The sequence below is a fragment of the Rattus norvegicus genome, chromosome 20 (assembly GCF_021556685.1).
Source record: "Rattus norvegicus strain SHRSP/BbbUtx chromosome 20, alternate assembly SHRSP_T2T, whole genome shotgun sequence".
In the NCBI taxonomy this organism is placed as follows: domain Eukaryota; kingdom Metazoa; phylum Chordata; class Mammalia; order Rodentia; family Muridae; genus Rattus; species Rattus norvegicus.
In genome coordinates this window covers 31,624,946-31,644,732 of record NC_141553.1, presented here as the reverse complement: position 1 = coordinate 31,644,732, position 19,787 = coordinate 31,624,946, and the positions used below count along the sequence as shown (strand labels likewise).

Sequence of the window (19,787 nt, the reverse complement as noted above, 5' to 3'; positions counted from 1 at the left end):
CGTGCGCCTCTCTACTGGCTTCATTGGTCCGTGCTCCACAGTCACGACGTGTCGTAAGTGAAGTGTCGCAACGCGGAGGCCTCCAGTAGCCCACGGTCCACAGGCTAGGAGGCGGCCGTCAGCTCAGGCCGCGATGGCGGGCGCTCCGGGGCCAGAGATCCGCGAGAAGTTCCAGGCTGCGCTGGCTCTGTCGCGGGTGGAGCTGCACAAGAACCCGGAGAAGGAGCCGTACAAGTCCAAGTACGGTGCGCGCGCGCTGTTGGAGGAGGTGCGCGCGCTGCTGGGCCCGGCGCCGGAGGACGACGACGAGCGGGCTGCGGACGATGGGCCGGTGGACCAGGCCTTGGGCGCGGGCGAGCCACGGGACGCCGAGGGCCCGGGAGCGCAGCGAGCCCTGCGCCTCGCGGTGGTGGAGTTCCACCTTGGCGTGAACCACATCGACACTGAGGAACTGTCTGCCGGCGAGGAGCATCTGGTCAGGTGCCTGTCGCTGCTGCGCCCCTACCGCCTGTCGCTCGGCTGTGTGTCTCTCTTCATCCAGGCGCAGGTGAGATGCTGAGGCGGGAGCTCTGCGCCCAAAAACTCCTCCTGGCTGCGCATGTGTCTCAGTTGGTTCAGTCCCCAGCATCGCACGACACCCGACCTGTAATACCAGCACCCGGGAGGCTGCAGCAGGAGGATTGCTTTGAGTTCTTGGCTAGCCTGGGCTTCTAAGTGAAGCTTAGTCCCTTTTAATTTATCATAACGCCTACCCACCATCTGCCTGCCAACTCCCTCTGAATTCTCGCCGCCTACTTGCTACTTTCCGTAGTCCTGGGCAGAACGTAAGCGTCCGAATCTGCGCTTCCCAATGCCATGACCAGCTTAGTTTCATTCTGTGAAGAAATAATCCAACGTGATTCAAATGGAATGAACACGACAAGGGATCGCAAGAATAATCCGATCTTAAGTTTTCTTTTTAAATGTCCAAACTTTTTTTTTTTTCTTTTTTCCGGAGCTGGGGACCGAACCCAGGGCCTTGCGCTTGCTTGCTAGGCAAGTGCTCTACCACTGAGCTAAATCCCCAACCCCAAATGTCCAAACTCTTAAAACTTTATTCTTTACCACACTCTGGTTTGCTCAGCAAGGGATTCCTACCTTTTCCTCAGAGTGTGTCTTAAGACCTTGTAATAACGTTATTATTTTTTGTTGTTTGTTTTAGACAAGGTTTCGTGTCTCTAATGCTTAACTTCTTCTTGTCTTCACTTCCTGAGTGCTAGGACCCCCTTCCCCTTTTCTTTTCAGACAGTCTTATAGCTCAGGCTGGCTTCAACCCATGATCCTCCTATCTCAGCCTACCTGCTGAGATTATAGGAATAGGTCACTGGGACTCTCATTGGTCCAAACTGATCTCTCCTTCCGACCTTCACATTTTTATAAGAAGCAAGTGTGACTTTCTGCTTTAGAGAACATAACATTTCAAAATTCAAACGGTAGAGTTTTTCCAGGCCCTTCTGTGTAGTTCAGAGGTACAGCATTGACCTGGCACTCCGGATTTCATCTACACCCTATGGGAAAAAAAAAATACAAGTAATGTCTGACTCCTTTGTGCCGGGTTACTCTCTTAGGCCTATAGAGGGTCTCATCCTGTAGTCTATATATTTGAACCAGGGAATATTTACTAAGATTGATTGTTGGATCGGTAGGCCTTTCATGAAAGTCTCAAAACTTAGAAGAAAACTGTATGCCATATTCTTTTATTATGGCTCAAAAAAATTAAAAGCCAAATACTAACAAGCACCGCCTATCCATTTTGCTCACTGCTTACAGCTCCAGTGCGTGGCCCAGACAGTGATATTTTATGTTTGTTTGTGAGCTAAAGAAGTGAGTAAGAGGTGCAGTTGAAGCAACACTTCAGCCTGATGGGGGCACACACCTTTAATCCCAGAACTTGGGATGCAGAGGCAGGAGGATCTCTCTGGGTCTGAGGCCAGTCTGATCTATAAATGAGTTTCAAGACAGCCAGGGTTACACAGGGAAAAACTTTGTTTCCAAAACCAAAATGGAAAAAAAAAATCAACGTGACCCACTTCATCGATTCCTAAATAAGCTTTAAGCCCGTGTTGTCTGGATTTGGAATCAACTAAGAGATGCCCCTTTTGCCATGTATGGGGCGGGGGGGGTGTTTCTGAAGAGATTAACTCTGAATGCCGGTGGACGAATCCCTTGGATAATGCCAGCAAGTGCCGGCATGTCCCTCTACTGACTGTGGGTTCAATGACACAAGCCACATTATGCTCCTGGTTCCGTGCCTTCCACAACATGATAAACTATCTCTCCAAACTGTGAACTCAAATAAATCCTTATTTTAAAAGTTGTTTTTGCCAGGGTATTTTGGCACAGCAACAGAAAAATCAGGGTTGTTTTTTTTGTTTGTTTGTTTGTTTGTTTGACCTTTTGAGGTCTTGGAGAAGTGGCTTGGGGTAAAGGCACTTTTTACTAGCCCGGACAACTTGAGTTTCACTTCCAGGACCGACGTGTCGAGAGAATGGACTCCCATGTATAATCTTCCATATGCACATCTCAGTATAGACACACATATGTACATACAAGGTAAATGGATATGTATTTTTGAAAGGGTATCTGCATTTTAAGATACATGTTTGAGGGGGCTGGGGATTTAGCTCAGTGTTAGAGCGCTTGCCTAGCAAGCCCAAGGCCTTGGGTTCGGTCCCCAGCTCCTAAAAAAAAGAAGAAAAGAAAAAAAAAAAAGATACATGTTTGACATCTTACCTAAAATAAGAGTATCTCATGGTGGGACTGGAGAGATGACTCAGTGGTTAAGAGCACTGGCTGCTTTTCCAGAGGTTAAGGGTTGGATTCCCAGCACCCATATGAAGGCTCACAGCCATCTGTAACTCCAGCAGGTCCCACACTGTCTTTGGCCTCCACAGGTACTGCACACATGTGTTGTGCAGACACACATGTAGGCAAAATACCCATGCACATAAAATAATAACTAAAACTTAAAAATAATTACATAACATTATTTACATATGTAGTAATTGTATACCTTAGAGGTCAGTTCAACAAACAAGAAAAGTAAATATAAGATCAATGTTATACTTAAGGCACACTCCTTTAATCACAGCACCGAGGAAACTGAGGCAGATCTCTGTGAATTCCAGGCCAGCCTGGTCTATACAGCAAGAGTCAAGAACAGGCAGGGCTATGTAGTGAAGCCTTGCTTCAAAACAAACCTAAAAGATGCATACACACACACACACACACACACACACACACACACACTTCATAAAGTTATTTCTATACATAAGTCATAGATAGTTATAATAGTTTTAGAAATTTAACATTAATACCAACAACATCAAGAATGATAGAATTTTAAAGAGTCTCCTGAGTCTGATGAGCTATGGGGAGGCCATCATCCTGGCGTTCATTTCTAGGTCCATCTCTGGCAGTGTGTGTAGCTGGGACCAAAGTTCCTGACATACATAAGCACTGAAGGGAGGATGGTCTGTGTCAGGTTTAGTGCAGCCAGATTGGCCTGGCCGCGTGGACTGTGTCTATAGTAACATGACAGAGCCGACAGCCCCCAGGCAGGAAGCAATGTGGAGAAAACAGAGGGCCGAGTTAACAAAAGCCCACTGCCATTTCATCAGGAAACCCTGACTTTAACGCTATGACTTGTTCTCATTGGATGCATCCAGTTATCATTTTTCCTTTCTTTGATTTCCAGAATAACCTGGGCATCTTATGGTCTGAAAGGGAAGAGATCGAAACTGCCCGGACCTACCTGGAGTCATCAGAAGCACTGTACAATCAGTACATGAAAGAGGTATGTTATGTGCAGATAAAAACGTAAATTTGGATTGAAACTAGTCAAGAATTGATGGGCTGTGGAGGTGGACTCCTTTATAGCATGCTTGCCGTGCGAGCATGAAGACCTGAATTTGACCCCCAGGAGCCATTTCAAGGAGCTGGGTGATGTGGTGCATACTTGAAATGCCGGTGCTGGGACAGTGGAGCTCCGGAGCTGGCCAGCCTAGTCAACTCAGCAAGTCCCAAGGCAATGAGAGACCCTGGCACCAAACAAAAGGAGGTGTTGCTTCTGAGGAACACACACACATGCACACATGCCTGCACACACAGGGTCCTATTCATAATATTGATCAGACTTTTCAATATACCCAGGAATTTCTCTTTAGAGCTGTATGAAATTACTGCATATTGAGGACAGCTCCTTAAAACTAATCCTCCTGTACAATATAATGGCAAAGATAGTCTTAATATAATCATAAAAATCATAAAGGAAATATTCTAATGTTATCCAAGTATATCCTTTGGATACTTTTGTATGAATTTATTTTACAGTTATTCCTTTTGTGTGTATGAGTGTTTGCTGCCTGTATATCTGTGTACTGTGTGCTTGCCTGGTGCCCTTGGAGGGCAGAAGAGGGCATCAGATTCCTTGCAACTGGTTGCAGACAGTTTTCAAGCCACTCTTTGGGTGCTGGGATCCAAACCCAGCCAGATCCTCTGCAGAAGTGTCCAGTGCTGCTAAGCACAGAGCTGTCTCAGCCATCTTTGGTATGTTGGCTACAGATTTTATTTTTCATATTGTGGCTGTAGATTTTATTTTACATTTATGGATTTTATTTTGTTTTCACTAACGACAGCAGTGCTTTGAGGGAAAGCAGCTACCTGGGCAACTCACCTGAGATCTTTGTGGCTGCACTGGGATATCAGAATCACCCAAAGGATTTGTTAAGCCTCAGTAGGCTGTCGGCTCCTGTAATCCCAGCAACTTGGAGACTTGAGGGAGGAGGAGCTTGAGCTCACAACACTGCCTGACACAGCCAGACTGCCTTAAACCGAGCCCAAGGCTGCAGCAGACCTGCTTCTGGCTTTTCTGCAGTAGTTCTGGGTTGGGCCTGAGAGTTTGCTTTTTGCAAGGTAACATTTATGCTGCTGTTGTGGTTACTGTGTTCTGAGAGCCCCACTTCAGGGCATGTTTTTCCTGTTGGTCTTCAGCCATGTCTGAAGTGCAGCTTATGCAGTTGAGCATAAGCATACAACCCACCGTGGCTTCTGATCTCCCCATGAGGTGCTGCTCAGGAAGGGCTGGCCAGTTCAGAGGCTCTACTGAACTTAGATGGTAATTCTCACTTCAGGGGTCACAGTCGTCAGGATAACAGACCACCCAGCTACCACCTGTCCCCCTTCTTCTCCAGGAAGGAACTAGTCATGCGCAGTATTTCTCTGTGGACTATCACTGCTGCAGTTACCAGCCTTAAAACCCAGTGTAACATGCTAACTGTTTTTGTTTGAGACAGGTCTCACTGTGTAGCCAGAATTGGCCTCAAACTCATGATCCTCCTGTCTCCACCTTGGGAATGGTGAGTGAGGCACCTCTCCTGCCTGAGAGAGAAAGTCTTAGACGTCGGCAGTGCATTATCTCACAGACAGTATGTAGGGCACCTACAGACACTAGATCAGTGGTTTAGCAGTAACAACTCATTTAACCACAGCTTGATAAAGTAGTAAACTAGTTTATAGAGAACCAGAAATTAATTGACTTACCCAGAGTAAAGAGTAGAATATGGGACTCAGCCTATGCCATACCCTGTTATTGTAGTTGTGGATTTGAGACAGGTTCTGATGTTGACCCAGGCTGGTCTTGAACTCACTGTAACTGAGAAGGAGAATGACCTCAAACTTCTGAGCTTCCTGCCTCTGCTGCAAGTGCTGTTTGTAAGCCCGGCCACCTTCCCCTACTAGACCCACATTTTAAGAGACGTACTCTACTGCTTCGTTAGTAGGCCTGCTTAGACTGCGTTCCTGTAGAGGTGTATCCAAATTGAAGAAACAGTGATGTGTTGTCAGTGGGACACATGTCCTGTACACTGCTGTCTGCTTGGCCAGCGCCATTCGTGGATGTGGTTCACACTGCGCACCAGGCCCTGTGCAGCATGTAGAGTGTGCTGAAAATACAATCACTAGGCTCCTTCCCTGGAGGATAAAGATTGGAACAGACAGAATCACATCAGCCTAGACTTCAGAACCCCTGAGTGGGACGTTTTCTAGGCCTTTACCACACCTACACCCCTAAGAATCTCTTTTCTTGGAAGTATCTCCAAGTTAGAGACTTTATTTACTGAGTCAGAGACTGGCTGTGTAGCTCTTGCTAGCCTGGAACCATGTGGTGTAGACCAGGCTGGCCTTGAGTTTGGAGAGATCCTGCCTCTGTCCCTGTCTGCCTTCCTTTCTCAGAACTGTTGTGTCTGTGGCAGCATTACACACAGCTCTAACTTATGGTTAGTTATGTCTCCCATTCAGGCAGGACGATGTGGGTGTGGCATCTCTTAGCAGTGAAGTGTGCACAGTAGTGTACACCTGTGAGGCAGCAGATCAGGTCATCCTCATTCTCAGCCATGTAGACGGGTTTAGACCTACCTGGGTCACATGAAAACCTGTTCCTATCTCAAAAACAAAACAAAACAGGGAGCTGCAGAGGTGGCTCAGCGGTGAAGAGTACGATCAACTCTTCAGAGGACCCGAGTTCAATTCCCTGCATGTACTTGGTGGCTCTCAACTGCTCTTAAATTCTATGGAGTCTGATGCCCTCTTCTGGTCTCCTCAGGCACCATCCACAAAGGTGGGGCACAGACATCAATGCACATGAAATGACTTTTTAAAAATAAAAGCAGAATAACTGACATATGAAACGGTACGTTGCTTAATCCCTGTTAGCTGGAAGGGCCACTGAGTCACCTTCCACTGAGTCACCTTCTGGATAGCGGCAGAGTCAAGGGCACCTACCTGGGTGCTGTTAGCCTTGGCTCTGCTTCCCAACTTGAGTTTTTACTCTCAAGTTGCAGTTGTGTTGTGTCAAGTCGCTGCAATGAAACTCTCTGACCAAGAGAGACTGAGGGCTGCAAAGGTCTTTTAGTCCATCACCAAGGCAGTCGCAAGCAGGCAAAAGGCTGCCATAGAAAAACGCCCTTTGCCTGCTTGTTCAGTCAGCTTCTTACGTAGTTTAGGACCATGGCCAAGGGATCTATTATCTCTTAGTAATCAGTAATCACCCACAGACCGAGCTGATCCAGCCTCTCAGATGACTGCTGTGTCAGGTTGGCAGCCGAAGCTCAAATCTTATGTTTAAAATCCTGTCTCAAAACAAACAAACAACAAACCTACATAATTTTGGAGAGAAGAAAGAGAAGGGAGAAATGATGCAGTTATAATCTCAAACAAACAACAAAACAAACCATAATAGAACCCAAACAACACCTGACATTCTGATAGGTCAGAGTGAGTGTAGGGTCACATTCTGTGTAGAAAGTTACTGTTCTTGGGAACTTGATGAATTCAATTAATGCAAGGATGGGCGCCTGAGGTGAATCTCAAGAAATAGACTAGGCTCTCTGAGTTTGAGGCCAGCCTGGTCTACAAGAGTGAGTTCCAGGACAGACAGGCTACACGGAGAAACTCTATTTCGAAAACAAAACACTTTCCTTATTTCCCTGAATTGACTTTCATTGGTGTTACCAAGAAAATACGAATCACTATTTTATGCTTTTGTAAATTTTCTGTTTTATTTCATTTACTTGTGTGTGCACTACATTGAACATGTGTGGTTGGGTCTTTTTTTTTTTTTAAGATTTATTCATTTATTATATATGAGTACACTGTAGCTGCCTTTAGACACACCAGAAGAGGGCATCAGATCTCATTACAGATGGTTGTGAGCCACCATGTGGCTGGGAATTGAACTCATGACCTCTGGAAGAGTTGTCAGCGCTCTTAACCACTGAGCCATCTCTCCAGCCTGGTTCTTTTTCTACTACGTGGGCTCTAAGGATCAAACTCAGGTGGTCAGGCTTACCAATAAGGTGTTGTTTGTGAGTCTATTAGATGGTTTTTTGTTTCGTTTTGAGATTCGAATTACATCATTTCTTCCTCCAAAATTATGTAGGTTTTGTTTTGTTTTGTTTTGTTTGTTTTGTTGTTTTTTTGAGATAGGGCTTTTTTGTGTATCTTAGCTGTAGACCAGGCTAGTCTTGAACTCACAGAGATCTGCCTCCCAAGTGCTGGAATTAAAAGCATGCACCACCCATGCCGGGTTTATGTAGGTTTTTAATAGAGCCTTTGCAGTAGACAAAGCAGTATACAAAAATACTTAATTATTCAACCAAAGTCAGGTCTGATGTCTCATACTGAGACAGTAGTATTGACGGGAAGTTGAGGCTCCCCTAGACTACATAGTGAGGAGTTCTAGGCTAGCTTGAGCTGTAGAGTGAGAGCCTATCTTTTTTTTTTTTTCTTTTTTTTCTTTTTTTCGGAGCTGGGGACCGAACCCAGGGCCTTGTGATTGGTAGGCAAGCGCTCTACCACTGAGCTAAATCCCCAACCCCAAGAGCCTATCTTTTTAAATGTTGATTTATTTACTTGTTTATTCATTTATTTTTATGTGCATTGATGTTTTGCCTGCATTTGTGCAAGGATGCTAGGTCCCCTGGAATTGGAGTTAGGAACAATTGTGAGGAGCTACCCTGTGGGTGCTGGGAATTGACCTGGGTTCTTTGGAAAGGCAGCCAGTGCTCTGAACCCAAGTAGTCATCTCTCCAGCCCTGAGACCCCTTTCTTGAGAGAGAGAGAGAGAGAGAGAGAGAGAGAGAGAGAGAGAGAGAGAGAGAAGGAAGCAAGCAAGCAACTGCCTGCCTGTAGTTCCAGGAAAGAGGACCATGAATTTGAGGCCAGCCTGAGTTGCAGAGTCCTACAGTGACTCTGACAAAGACAAAGGACACTTCTCCAGTCCCTCCAGAAGAGAGCGCTCGATGTCTGCGTTAAAGTTATAAAGAGCTGTCTATGTTCTTTAACCACAGATCGGGAGCCCGCCTCTTGACCCGACTGAGCACTTTCTTCCTGAAGAAGAGAAACTTACTGAACAAGAGAGATCGAAAAGGTCAGTCTTCAGAGAGCACAGGAGCACCTCAGTCTCACTAGTGCTTGCTCAAGAAAACACACTTGGGGCTGAGGAGATGGCTCAGAGGTTAAGAGCACCAGCTGCTCTTGCAGAGGACCCAGGTTCAATCCCAGCACCCACATGGTGGCTCACAACTGTCTGTAGCTCTGACTCCAGGGGATCATGCTGTCACTGGCTTCTGCTGGCATCTATATACACGTGGCATTCACACATATAAGCACACAATACATTAAATAATTATTTAAAACTTTAAAGATAAACAGGTTTGATGCAAATTCAAAAAATTAAAATAAAATAAGTAAATAAAAAAGAATGTACAAATGGCGCCTGCTGCTTCCCAGTGCTCCTCCAGGATACATGTGGACTCTTATGTGCATAAAACCTCCACTTTTCGCTTTCAAGTTACATGACTTTGTTCAACTCTGAGCCTCAGTTTCCTTGTTTGTCAGGTCTAAGGGCCATGTGCAACTCAAATATATATGAAATGTTCTTATAAGTTGTAAGTCGTCATGCAGATGTCAGTGCTTTCCCTTCACAGATTTGAGAAGGTTTATACTCATAACCTGTACTACCTGGCTCAAGTCTATCAGCACATGGAAATGTTCGAGAAGGCCGCTCATTATTGCCACAGCACGCTAAAACGCCAGCTTGAACACAATGCCTACCATCCCATGGAGTGGGCCATCAACGCCGCTACCCTGTCACAGTTCTACATCAATAAGGTCAGTTCTGCACAGCAGTTCTCCTGCAGCCTTGATGGTGCATGAAGCTGTGGCCAGCACTGCTGTCAGGACAGGTGGCTGGTGTTTCGTTGCTTAAAGCTGAGTGGAGAATGCAGTCAGCTGCTTCAGGAACACAGTGCCTTGATGCAAGAGTGCTTGGAGTCCTTAAAAGACATAATGGCTTTGTTTATCATTCGAGAATGATAAAATACTGTGACGCAGTATTTTGGTTATAACCGTTCCTCTCCCCCTCCACTAGAATCTTTTAAGTGCTGATTTCTGTCGTGGCCCTGTACATTGCTAGCCCCTCAGAGGACAGGTTCCCTAAGTGTCAGCACACAGCCACTTCACTTCTGGGATGTCTGGCCTTCAATTGCAGATTTTTATCTTGCTGTAGATAAAATTTTATCTTCCTGTAATGCTAATCTTACAACTATGAGAGTTTGTCTGAGGAAGCTGACAGTTAAATGTGGGCTTTGATAAAAGCATGTGATGTGTTTCGGTTACTTTACAGAATTTGCTCTCTAATAATCAGTTTTCATGTTACAATGTGTGCTGAGTTGTAGAGTTCAGGTTCTGTGACAGACTTCTGAACCGTCCCACAGGGACAAAGAGGGCATTATAGCTGCTTATCCAAATCACTTAGCATTGTGTTGTAGTTTGAGTACATCCATTTCTTTTCCAGAACTTTAATCTCTAATACTAAAATCCTTTGTGTTTTTTCTGTGTGTGTGTGCGTGTGTGTGTGTGTGTGTGTGGTGGAGGGGGCAGGGCGTCACTGTGTACCCCTGGCTAGCCAAACTGGTTATCTGTAGACCAGAGTGGCCTTGAACTCCAAGAGGTCTGTCTGCCTCTGCCTCCCAAGTACTGTGACTAAAGAGGGCATGTGCCACCATGCCCAGCAGTGCAACTCTAATTCCTAAAGCTTTGACATTTGGTAATTCTCATCCCTTCAGCAGAGCATTTCTCTCTCACCCCTTGGTAACCTGCGCCTTCCCCTTGTCTGCACTAAGCCTCTGTTAGTTGGTTCTGTAAATGTGCCCTGTGTTGTAAATGTGCCCTGTGTTTAAAGTGTTGTCCCACAGAGTATCACTCACAAAAACTATTAGAGGGAGGGCAGCACTGGCTGAGGCATTGCTCCTAGGAGTTTGGTTTTTTGCATTGAGTCACGCCAAGCTCCTATACCTTCACTTTATCATGGTCGTCATCAAGAGGCCCCTTGGCTGCCCCTCCCTCCACCTGTCGGTGCCTCCTTGTTTGTTTTATTTAGCAACTGTAAATGTCCTTGTTCAGTACAATTTTAATTAACGCCTAAAACTCCATGGATAGTCATAGTATGGAAATGTCTGTATTCTGAACATGTGACTTTGAAGTTGCTAAGCATTACTTTTGTGGAGCGTATGGTCATTTTCATGAACCCCCCATACCCTTTGGGTTTTTCCACATAATAATCAGCTAGGTTTTGTTACAAAAGGAGAGCTTGGAGCCATGTTCCAAAGTGATGTTCGTATTGTTACTATCGAATTGCCATCTGTTTCCATTTGGCTGCTTGGCAAATGCCAAGTAACCAGCTTCCCCGAGGGCACAAGACACTCTGTCTTTAGCAGTGGCTGATCATAGAGAGACAATCTGGACAGAGTCAAAGTGGTAATGATGGCTAAGACCCTGTGTAGAGCCAAATAATGTTACTTCAGGTGGATTTCATGCCAACATTTGGAGGTGTGGCTGCTGCTGGCCTGTTGATGCCCATGGTACCCATGGTTCTCAGTGATAACTCTGAGTTCAGTGTAGAGGAGACATATTAGTCTTTCAACTCACTAATACAAAGCAGACATTCTAACGAGAGCAGCGTCCATCTGTGGGGAGAGCCTGATAATCATGACAGATGACAAGTGTTTGGGGTTGACAAAGATGTGCTTGAAGTGTTTAAGGCTCAGATTTGAATCATAAGTTCTTCACAAGTATTGGCAAAGTAGTTCTAGAAAGTTTATCTGTAGAAATCTGTTGACTTAAAAACAAGATGGGAAGCCTCATTCTCTTGTCTCCTCCAAAGGTTTTAGAAGACAGTCTAGTGAGTAAGATAGGTTTCTCTTCCTGGTTTTTGTCTCTGAGTGGTAGAAATAGAAAAATTTCTAATCCTCAACTGAGTCCACAGTTCTCTGACATGTAAATGGCCTTGAATGGACTGTGCTATTTAGGGGGAGCCTGGGGTGTGCGAGGATGCAGTGCAGGAGGCCCTGAGTCTGTTTTCCATCGCAACTTGGCAGGCCCCCTTTAGTGGGGAACTTTTCTGAGAGCATAGCTTTCTCCATGTTAATAGACAGATACTGCTAGTTGTAAATAAGGCTTTGTTATAGTTACATTTGGTCTTGCTTATTTTCCCAACAGCTCTGTTTTATGGAAGCCAGACATTGTCTGTCAGCTGCTAATGTTATTTTTGGTCAAACTGGAAAAATCACAGCCACAGAAGACAGTAAGTTTGCATGTATGTTTCATTAGAGAGTTTCTCACTAAGATGATTTGCCTATGTTGGCCTTGAACTCACGATCCTCCTGTCTTAGCTTCTTAACGACTGCAGTTACAGGTATGCACCGTACGCAGAGTACTATGTAGTTAAAAGCCTGTCTGGAATTCTGAGACAGAATTGTTAACTTTTTTTACATTGGTTTATTTTATTTTATGTGTGTGAGTGTTCTGTCTGCTTGTATGTATGTGTGCCACACATGTGCGTGGTGCCTACAAAGGTCAGATGAGGGTACTCATTCCATGGTACTGAAGTTAAAGATGGCTGTGAGCTACAGTGTGAATGCTGCGAACAGAAGCAGGGACCTCTGAAAAAGCAGCAAAAGCTCTTAACCACAAAGCTGTCTCTCCAGCCCTCAAATCTTAAACTGATTTAAGCTTTGGAAAAGCTGTAAGAATGCAATTACCACACACCTTCCCCAAAATCCACTGCTGTTTTTCATTTGTTTGTTTGGGATTTTTGTTGTTTTGTCTTGGTTTGGTTTGGATTTTTAAAGATAGTTTCTCTTGGGCTGGAGAGATGGCTCAGTGGTTAAGAGCACTGACTGCTCTTCCAGAGGTTCCGAGTTCAAATCCCAGCAACCACATGGTGGCTCACAACCATCTGTAATGGGGTCCGATGCCCTCTTCTGGTGTGTCTGAAGACAGTAGATAGATAAATCTTGAAAAAAGACAGGGAGGGGGTTGGGGATTTAGCTCAGTGGTAGAGCGCTTGCCTAGGAAGCGCAAGGCCCTGGGTTCGGTCCCCAGCTCCGAAAAAAAAAAAGAACCAAAAAAAAAAGAAAAAAGACAGGGTCTCTCTGTGTAGCCCTGGCTGTCCTGGAACTCACTCTGTAGACCAGGCTAGCCTGAACTCTCCTGCTTCTGCCTCCCGAGTGCTGAAGTAAAGGCTAGCGCCACTACTGCCTGGCTCCACTGTTTGTGAATTTGTACTCATTTTTCTTTTTGACCTAGTTGAGAGGAGGTTTTATACATTAGGCCTTTTTACAACTGTAATACTTCAATGCATGTTTTCCTGAGAATGAGAATATCTTCAGCTAGGCATAATGGTTCGTGTCTGGAATTTCAGCACCCCAGAGGCTGAGGCAGGAGGAATGCCACAATTTTAGGGTAGCCTGGACTATGTTTCAAGTTTCAGGTCAACCTAAACAATATACTAAGTCAGTCTCTCTCTCTCTCTCTCTCTCTCTCTCTCTCTCTCTCTCTCTCTCTCTCTCTCACACACACACACACACACACACACACACACACACACACACACGATAGTTAGCAGGTTCAGGACGTGTAACAGCAAGCCATCCTGCATGTTTTGGTCTCATCAGTTGTCCTCTAAAAAAGCGTCCTTTGTTGCGATGTTTCTCTAGTGCTAGCTTACACAGCTTAAGGCTGTGTGCTGCCTTCAGCTCGCTCTTTAGTCTTCTGTCATCGGAGGCACTTCCTCCGCCTTCCTCTCTTTCATCCCATAATGCTTTGAAGAACAGGGGCTGGTTATTGCACACGCTTCCTATCCCTTGGGGTTTACATAAGGCTGTCTTCTCACACCGTCTTTCTTAGATGATTTAGTTGCTTCTTGGCGTGCATGAGATGCTAAGGATTGAAGTGAGGCCTTGTGTGTGCACAGAGACGGGAGCTGTGGGAGACAGGGAGAAATGACAGTGGCCATGGCTCTCCGCAGAGCACTGTGGATAAGGTATCTGTCAGAATAATCTGGCAGCTTTTATTTAAATTAGTTTAAATTGTATAAACTGTTTGACCTAGTGAGTTCCATTTCTAGAGATCAGTCCAGATTCTAAACAGATGTATATGCAGAGGTCTGTAGCCTAGACATTGTTCATTATAGGAAGAATTAGAAATAGCATCTCCCCTCTGCTGGAAGAATGACTAAAACAGGAAGTAGCTATGTGATTGTGTGTAATAGTGTATTAAAAGTAAAGCTTAGACATTGATGAAGAATATATATGAATCTTATTTTCTTCATAATATATAAAGAAAAGCTTCTGAAAATGAACTATACATTGTGACAGTTTTTACCTGCAGATGAAATATAAGAAAACCAGGGAGCATCTGCAGCCGCCCGGCACCAAGTGCCTCATGGCCGGGGCCTGGATAGGTCAGTGCTTAGCAAGGTTCCGCTGCTGTGTAGACAGGAAAAGCTGAGAGCAGGGGAGAGTGCACAGTGCAGACTTGACCGTGACCTACAGTCCCTGTGTGGTTTTAGCTCCTGAAGTTGAAGGAGACATGCCGGAGCTTTACCATCAAAGGAAAGGGGAGATAGCAAGATGCTGGATCAAGTACTGCTTGACTCTGATGCAGAACGCGCAGCTCTCCATGCAGGTATGCACGTGGAAATGGCCTGCAGCTTCAGTGGGGCTGGCTCACCGGGCCCACTGTGTGTCTTGTTTTTGAGTTTTACATGTGTGTGCGTGCATGCATGTGTGTGTGTGTGTGTGTGTGTTTGTGTGTCTGAGTGTGTCTGGGTGCGTGTGTATGTCTGCCTGTGAAACACAGGACAGTCTCTCTCATTGGACCTGGCGCTAGGTGATTAGGTTGGGCAGGCAAGCCTAGCAAGCGCACAGGATGTACTTGTGTCTGCCTCACCAGCACTTGGGTTTTAGTGCCGTGCTCAGCACTTTTTATAGGTCCTGGCATCCGTGGGGTCCTCATGCTTGTGGCTGGGACTCTCCTGATGGAACTCTCTCTCTCCTACTGGTATTTTTTCATTGTAACCGTCTATCTGTAGTCTAAGCCAGTCCATCCTCCTCCCTCAGTCTCCAGGATGCTGGGATAATGAGTGTGCACTACACCTGGTAAGGGCCATACAAAATACCACCTCGTTCTGGAACACCTTCTTCAGCTAGGCTGTGAGGACTGTGGGGCAGGGGGTCAGCATCATATCCTGATTGTTACATAATTGTCCTAGGAAATAGTGGTTATTTTTAAAACCAATTGGTGAATGAACAGGGGTTTTTTTGTTTTTGTTTTTGTTTTTGTTTTCTTTTTTCTTTTTTTCGGAGCTGGGGACTGAACCCAGGGCCTTGCGCTTGCTAGGCAAGTGCTCTACCGCTGAGCTAAATCCCCAACCCCAAATGAACAGTTTTTTAATCCTTCACAGATACTATCTTGTTCCTTGAACTTCATGCTCTTAAGTCATTTAAATTATGTTTTGTAAGCTGGGCATGGTAGCACATGCCAATACTCAGAGGGCAGAGCAAGAAGATCTCTGTGAGTTCGAGGCCAGCCTGATCTACAGAGCAAGTTCCAGAATGGCCAGGGCTACACAGAGAAACCCTGTCTCTAAAAGACAAAGCAAAACAGAAACCAAACAAACAAAGAAAACTCACCAGCTTAAGAGATTGCTAGTGGTTACAAGCATTGGCTACTCTTCCAGAGGACTGGGGTTCAGTTCCCAGCATTCACACAGTGGCTTACAACCAAATGGATCTCAGTTCCATGGGATCCCACATGGTCTTCTGGCCTTTGCAGATACCAGATACCAACCTGGTACACAGATATCTATGTACATAAAATAATTTTAAAAAGAAAGGAAGAAAAGAAAGATGGGATTTGGTGTGCTGGCACACCCCTTTAAAATGACCTCAGTAACTAAGAGAGCACATGAGCCCCTCTTCTTAGCACTCTCATCTTTTAGTCATTCCCGAGCTTGTGATGTGCTCCTGCCTGGAGACCGGCTCTCTCTCTAGCCCTGCTACCATGGTGGTCCATCCTGGCTCAGATCTGTAGCACACCTCCAACCCCAGTCCTCCTAGTGCTAGGATCACAGAACGGACCACCACACACGGCCCTAATTAGTGTTCAACATCAGGTCCTTGAGGCAGGAAGGAGTTCTCACTCATTTTTATATCTTTGTGTGCAGTATTGCCTTTGGACTGACAAAATCTTAAAGGTTCAAGACAGCCAGTGCAGCAGTGAGGTGCAGACAGGGCAGTGCAGCAGTGAGGTGCAGACAGGGCAGTGCAGCAGTGAGGTGCAGACAGGGCAGTGCAGCAGTGAGGTGCAGACACGGCAGTGCAGCAGTGAGGTGCAGACATGGCCAGTGCAGCAGTGAGGTGCAGACACGGCCAGTGCAGCAGTGAGGTGCAGACACGGCCAGTGCAGCAGTAGGTGTTCTGTAACTTTGTAGCTCTGTGTTTTTGGTCCTTTTCTTAAAAATCTCTTTGCCAAAGTTTTCTCACAAGCAACACAGATGATAGTGCCTGCCTAGTCCTGTTGTTAGGAAGCTGACCTATATAGAGGCCTCAGGAAGCTCCTGGGTGTCTAAGCAGGACTAGGGAGCTGGCTCAGCAGGTGAGGAGCACGCCACCAAGTCATGAGGACCGGAGTTTGATCCTCAACCTGCATTACAGTAAAAGGAGAGTGCCAGCTCCTACAAGTTGTCCTCACATGTGCCAGGCATGTACATACACATACATAAGTAAATCTCATTTTTAAAATAGAATATCTGAAATATACTGAGTCCTTATTAAATGTTAACTATAGCTTCATCATTCTTACTAATCTACATGGGACCCTAATTTCTAGCCACCAAGAAGGAATATTAAAAAAATTACCTATTTAAAAATAGAAAATAAAGTTTTCTATTTTTGCGCTTTTCTTTTTTCTCCATGTACATGAAACTATAATACTTATAATTATAAATAATATAGAACTTATAAAGCTGTAAAAATAATAAACCCAGAAGCCTAAATTTGAGAAAAGATCATTTTGGAAAAGGAACATAAAGATAGGACATTCTGTGGGCTGGAGAAGTGGCTCAGATGGTTGTGTACCTACGTAGCATGACAGAGCCGTGGGTTCAATCCCCAGTACTGCATAAATAAGGTGTGGTGGTGCAGGCCTGTGAACCCAGCTCTCAAAGGCAGACGCACCAGGAATTCAGGGCCTGCCTTGGCTTTCCATCCAGTTTAAGGCCAGCTTAGCCTACAGGAGCCCTTGCCCCGAGAGACTTAAGAGAGTGTGGGTGCAGTAAGGAGAGGAGAAGAGGGAAAAGGACTGAAGATGTCTGGTGCCAGCTGAGTGGCACGTGGGTAGAATCCTGGCACTCAGGCTGTGAGTTAAAGCCAACCTGGGGCTCCCTGGGCACTGGACACATGGTGTTCATATTGCCCCATACACACACACACACACACACACACACATAAAAATAAATAAATCTTTGGGGGAGGTTTCAGATCTCAGTGGCCTGTGGTGTGGCTCCTTAGCGAACACTCACCTAGGATGTGCAGAGGTCATAACCTTCTTCAGCCATGATGCACTCTCATTACTTTTTAACTTTTATATATATTTAGTTTAGTTGATTTATTTCTTTAGTGTGTAAGTGTATACAACGTGAAGGACACTGTTCATTTCTTCTAACATGTGGGTCCTGGGGAACCATCTCAGGTCGTCAGGATTGGTAGCAGGTACCACCATATAGTATATGCTGGCCTGGAACTCACTGTGTCCCACTCGCCTCAGCCTTGCAGCCCTCCTGTGATGGCTTAGCTGTGAGAACTGGAATTACAGATGTGAGCCGGCCACCTGCTGAGATTTTATCCTTAGGTTGACAATCTGGAACCACCAGTGTAGACCAGGCTGACTGTGAACTCACTGACATCTGCCTGCCTCTGCCTCCTGAGTTTTTGTTGTTGTATTTTAAGATTTACTTTATTTTATGTATTGGAGGAGCCTTTCATATCTATATATTATCTGTGTGCCTGGTGCCCAAGCAAGTTAAAAAGAGGGCATCGGATCCTCTGGGATTTAGAGATGGTTGTGAGCCTAAGTTCTATGAACTGAACCTGGGTCTTCTGCAAAAGAGCCGTCTATCTCTTCAGCCCCCAACTCTTTGTTCTTTGAGACTGGGCCTTGCTGTGTGTCTGCTGCCCGCTTTGAAACATGCTGTTTATGGTTAACCCAGGCTGGTCTCCATTCTGCAGTCCTCCTGCCTCTGCCTCCTGCATGCGGGGATTACAGGTGTGCCCCTGAGGTGAGTGTCCTGCTTCACTGTGGTGTCTCCTTTTCATTAGGACAACATAGGGGAGCTGGATCTTGACAAGCAGTCGGAGCTCAGGGCTTTACGGAGGAAGGAGCTGGATGAAGAGGAGAGTGTCAGGAAAAGGGCTGTACAGTTTGGAACTGGTGAGCTGCGCGATGCCATCTCTGCGGTGGAGGAGAAAGTGAGATACTTGAGACCCTTAGATTTTGAAGAAGCCAGGGAACTTTTCCTGCTGGGTCAACACTATGTGTATGAGGCAAAAGAGTTCTTCCAGATTGATGGGTATGTTACTGACCATATTGAAGTTGTCCAAGACCACAGCGCTCTGTTCAAGGTGCTCGCGTTCTTTGAGGCTGACATGGAGAGGCGATGCAAGATGCACAAGCGCAGAATAGCCATGCTAGAGCCCCTGATTGTGGACTTGAATCCACAGTACTACCTGTTGGTCAACAGGCAGATTCAGTTTGAAATTGCTCACGCTTACTATGACATGATGGATTTGAAAGTTGCTATTGCTGACAAGCTCAGGGAGCCCGACTCACACACTGTGAAAAAGATAAATAGCTTGAATCAGTCCGCGCTCAAGTACTACCAGCTCTTCCTAGACTCCCTGAGAGACCCAAACAAAGTCTTTCCTGAGCACATCGGGGAGGACGTTCTCCGCCCTGCCATGCTAGCTAAATTCCGGGTAGCTCGTCTGTATGGCAAAATCATCACTGCAGATCCCAAGAAAGAGCTAGAGAATCTGGCAACATCTTTGGAACATTACAAATTTATTGTTGATTACTGTGAAACTCACCCCGAGGCTGCCCAGGAAATAGAAGTTGAGCTAGAACTTAGTAAAGAGATGGTCAGTCTTCTCCCAACAAAAATGGAAAGGTTCAGAGCCAAGATGGCCCTGACTTAAGCCTTGGTCCAGAGGAAAGGAAACATGCAGCCTGAAGCCACTCCTGTCCCCCCATAGCGAACAAGGCCAGCCCCACAGTCACCTTCGTGCCAGGGCCAGAGGGAGGCACTCTGAGCTCCAGAAGCAGTCAGGTACCCGAGTCTGTGCTAGGACCTTAACCACCATAAGTTAATAATTTATACCTAATTATGTAAGTCGCCTTGCTAACGTGACAGGTGTTTTGCATTTTCAATCGCTTGTTTTCCTGTTTAAGTACAAACATCTCCTGCCTTGATTTCTACATGTTAAGTCCTTGTTAGGTTCCCTACGAGGAACGACGCTGCGTAGTGTACCTGGTAGAAGAACCTGTCACTGTGGTGAACTTGAGAAAGTCACTCCTATTGTCATTCTTTGTAAGTACTTACTTCCTTAAACTCCAAAATAAATCTTTCCCTTTTGAAAATACTAAAAATTTAAGTTAATAATGTCGCAAAATGGCGTATCTTGATTACAGGACTGAAGAGCTTGCACATAATAAATTCACTTGTTTCAACTAGCAAGTGCTTTACCCCCCTTTTTCTTTTAAAACAGGATGTGTGTGTGTGTGTGTGTGTGTGTGTGTGTGTGTGTGTTTGTGTTCACCAAGTGCTAGCCTGTGGATCATGTGCCTCCAGT

General features: G+C 45.5%; 1 protein-coding gene across 2 annotated transcripts; it reads left to right on the top strand.

The window, feature by feature from the left end:
* The first annotated feature begins 84 nt into the window (after positions 1-84).
* Kifbp (kinesin family binding protein) lies at positions 85-19,668 on the top strand. Of its 2 annotated transcripts, NM_001031627.1 has the most exons (7): positions 101-547; positions 3,737-3,835; positions 8,886-8,965; positions 9,525-9,708; positions 12,097-12,181; positions 14,450-14,565; positions 18,258-19,668. In NM_001031627.1, the coding sequence occupies exons 1-7, from the start codon at positions 134-136 to the stop codon at positions 19,131-19,133; spliced, it is 1,854 nt and encodes a 617-aa protein (NP_001026797.1). In that variant the 5' UTR covers positions 101-133; the 3' UTR covers positions 19,134-19,668. The 2 variants fall into 2 exon arrangements, with proteins under 2 accessions (XP_087454394.1, NP_001026797.1); XM_087598268.1 differs by lacking the exon at positions 14,450-14,565 and having other exon boundaries at positions 85-547.
* The last annotated feature ends 119 nt before the right edge of the window (positions 19,669-19,787 follow it).